This window comes from Zingiber officinale, chromosome 4B, assembly GCF_018446385.1.
Source record: "Zingiber officinale cultivar Zhangliang chromosome 4B, Zo_v1.1, whole genome shotgun sequence".
Lineage (NCBI taxonomy): Eukaryota > Viridiplantae > Streptophyta > Magnoliopsida > Zingiberales > Zingiberaceae > Zingiber > Zingiber officinale.
In genome coordinates this window covers 125,806,159-125,808,857 of record NC_055993.1, presented here as the reverse complement: position 1 = coordinate 125,808,857, position 2,699 = coordinate 125,806,159, and the positions used below count along the sequence as shown (strand labels likewise).

General features: G+C 42.1%; 1 protein-coding gene across 1 annotated transcript; it reads left to right on the top strand.

Annotated features, from left to right (window-relative positions):
* The first annotated feature begins 560 nt into the window (after positions 1 to 560).
* On the top strand, positions 561 to 2,075 carry LOC121976497 (peroxidase 5-like). The gene is made up of 4 exons (XM_042528676.1): positions 561 to 845; positions 931 to 1,125; positions 1,248 to 1,413; positions 1,512 to 2,075. Exons 1-4 carry the CDS (start codon positions 603 to 605, stop codon positions 1,913 to 1,915), a joined length of 1,008 nt encoding a protein of 335 aa, XP_042384610.1. The 5' UTR covers positions 561 to 602; the 3' UTR covers positions 1,916 to 2,075.
* Positions 2,076 to 2,699: the final 624 nt, after the last annotated feature.

Sequence of the window (2,699 nt, the reverse complement as noted above, 5' to 3'; positions counted from 1 at the left end):
TTTAGGTCGAGCTGGAGACAACCTAAACTGATAAAATCACGCTGAGAAGTCCAAGTAGGCTTGGCCCGGTCACATCTCTATGTTCAACTGCTTAATTAATACCACCTTTGACGTGCTATGTCTCAAGTCATTTTTTTTTAAATGGCCACTTTTTTTTGGTGCGAAATGGTTTTATTGGGTTAGATATGTATTAATTGTATAAATCACTTCATCATTAAGTAAAGGAAAGAATCGAAGCAAAATGAAATTAAATATTTCTACAGTTTTTCTCGAATATTTCAACCTACTTTCTCTCTAATAATACGCAAACCCCATCAATCATTAAATTTGCTAGATTCACGAATACCTGCCTCTCTTGACTAGTTTGATGCCCCTGTACATAAACGACGACTGGATCCATTCTATTCTATTCATGGTGGCAAATATCAAACTCGTGAGGATTGACTCGATCTAATGTAGCAGATGGGAGATTCAATGCACGCAACGTTAATTGACACGGTTTAATCGGATTCCTATTAATAGCGACTCATTTGCTAGGCCATTCCAAACACCAAGTTAACAGCTACAGGGCGAGCTTCGATCAGATTGTGATAGAGACATCAATGGCTTTGGGGAGAATGAGATCCACCACCACCACGCTAGTAGTTTGTTCTTGCATGGCTCTCTGCTGCCTGATGATGAGTGCTGCTGCCACGGCTGATCATCAACTCCGAGTTGGCTTCTACTCCTACACCTGTCCCAACGCCGAAACCCTCATCAGGGAAGCCTTCGATGACGCTGTCCGGCAGACTGACGATATCGGCGCTGACCTTCTCCGGATGCATTTCCACGACTGCTTTGTCAGAGTCAGTATATATATATATATATATATATAATTAATTTGCTGATGACATTATTGCAATTGGATTGATTGATTCAATGTATATACAGGGCTGCGATGGGTCGGTGTTGATCTCGTCGACGAAGGGGAATAAGGCAGAGAAGGACGCACAGATCAACCGAAACCTCGAAGACGAAGCGTTCCAAGTCGTCGATAATGCCAAGGCCAAGCTGGAAGCTGCCTGCCCCGGCGTCGTCTCCTGCGCCGACATTCTCGCCTACGTTGCCCGAGACAGCGTTGCACACGTAAGGGATAGGGATAATTAACTAAAGCATTTGCTACTAGCTCAAACAATTTCTTAATGTTTAATTAAATGTATATATATTTTCGAGAGTAAAGGATTAATGTAATTAATGTGCGATTGCAGTATGGAGGAGGTTTCTACGATGTTCCTGCGGGAAGAAGAGACGGGAGGATTTCGAGGGCAAGCGAGAGCACGTCGGAGCTCCCTACTCCTAATCTCCGACTCGGTCAACTCACTAAACTCTTCGCCGGGAAAGGGTTGACCCAAGCCGAGATGATCACCCTTTCAGGTATAAATCGATCGCCGTTCGATTTGTTTGGAAGAATCGATTGAAGGTCTAGTTAATTGTTGATGATTTGATCGATGTGTGTGTGTTTGATTGATCAGGAGCGCACACCATCGGCGTCGCGCACTGCCCCTCCTTCTCCCACCGTCTCCGCAACTTCAACGCGAGCTCTGGAACCGACCCAACTCTGGACGCGGCGTACGCGGAGCAACTGCGGCGGAAGTGCCCGACCGCGAGGAGCGACAACGAGGTGCCGATGGACCCGCCGAGCGAGCTAGGGTTCGACAACAGCTACTACCAGGGCATCCTGAGGAACAGAGGGCTGTTCACGTCGGACCAGACGCTGGTGTCGAAGCCGGCTGCGGAGGCGCAGGTCAAGCTGTTCGCGCGCAACTCGGGCGTCTTCACCAGCAGGTTTGCGGCGGCAATGGTGAGGATGGGCAGCATCGGCGTCCTGACCGGGGGCAACGGAGAGATACGCACCAACTGCAGAGTGCCCAACTGAAATCCTCCTCCTCCTCAACAATAGTTCCTTTATTTTTAATGTGTTTTTACTATATTTTAAATATATTTATCTAATTGTTTCCGCAGATCATTAAATGTCAATCTTTATAATATGTTCAGAAATATGAATATCAATTTGTAAATCTATGCGAATAAAAATGTTAAAAGCGTGTAACCAATTAAAGTCTTATAATTAAACAAATTGAATATCAATAAGTCTTAACCATATTCAATCTATTAAGTTGGATCGACGGTCTGAAACAAAATTCTGAGTGTTTCATTGTGCGTCATGTTTTAATCTAAATGATGCCTTTACATGTTCTGATAAGAAAATTTGATTGGTTTGGCTCAGTCTCTATATGACTAATCTTATATTTTGATAATTTTTAATTATCAACCTGAGACTTAATTGATATGCATCCCCGTGATGAGTCTCTTACCATGAAAGAGATTGACACTTGCAAAAAACTTATTGGGACAAAAATTGAATTTTATCCATTAATATATTTGCTTGTGAAGCTTTTACTGACTTTGCCTACTGCTAGTGCCTGTGAACGGTGAGCTTTTTTTCTGTAGTGAACATTGTAAAAAATAAATAACCTTACTGAATGAGAAAGCATGGTATGAATGAATATTTAATAATAAATAATCCATTTAATAGCATTGATAATGAATATCAAACAAAAATTTCAATCTATGCAACTTATTATTTGTTTTTTGTCAAGATGGGACCGGATGTCATGATTAAATCTTTCAATAATAGATTTGATATTTGAAAACTCAAC

What these genes read in the sequence shown, in the direction of transcription:
- LOC121976497 (XM_042528676.1), top strand. Translation starts at nt 603, where the DNA reads ATGGCTTTGGGGAGAATGAGATCCACCACCACCACGCTAGTAGTTTGT. An exon ending in TCCACGACTGCTTTGTCAGA is followed by an intron (nt 846 to 930) that starts GTCAGTATATAT and finishes ATGTATATACAG; the next exon opens with GGCTGCGATGGGTCGGTGTT. An exon ending in CCCGAGACAGCGTTGCACAC is followed by an intron (nt 1,126 to 1,247) that starts GTAAGGGATAGG and finishes GTGCGATTGCAG; the next exon opens with TATGGAGGAGGTTTCTACGA.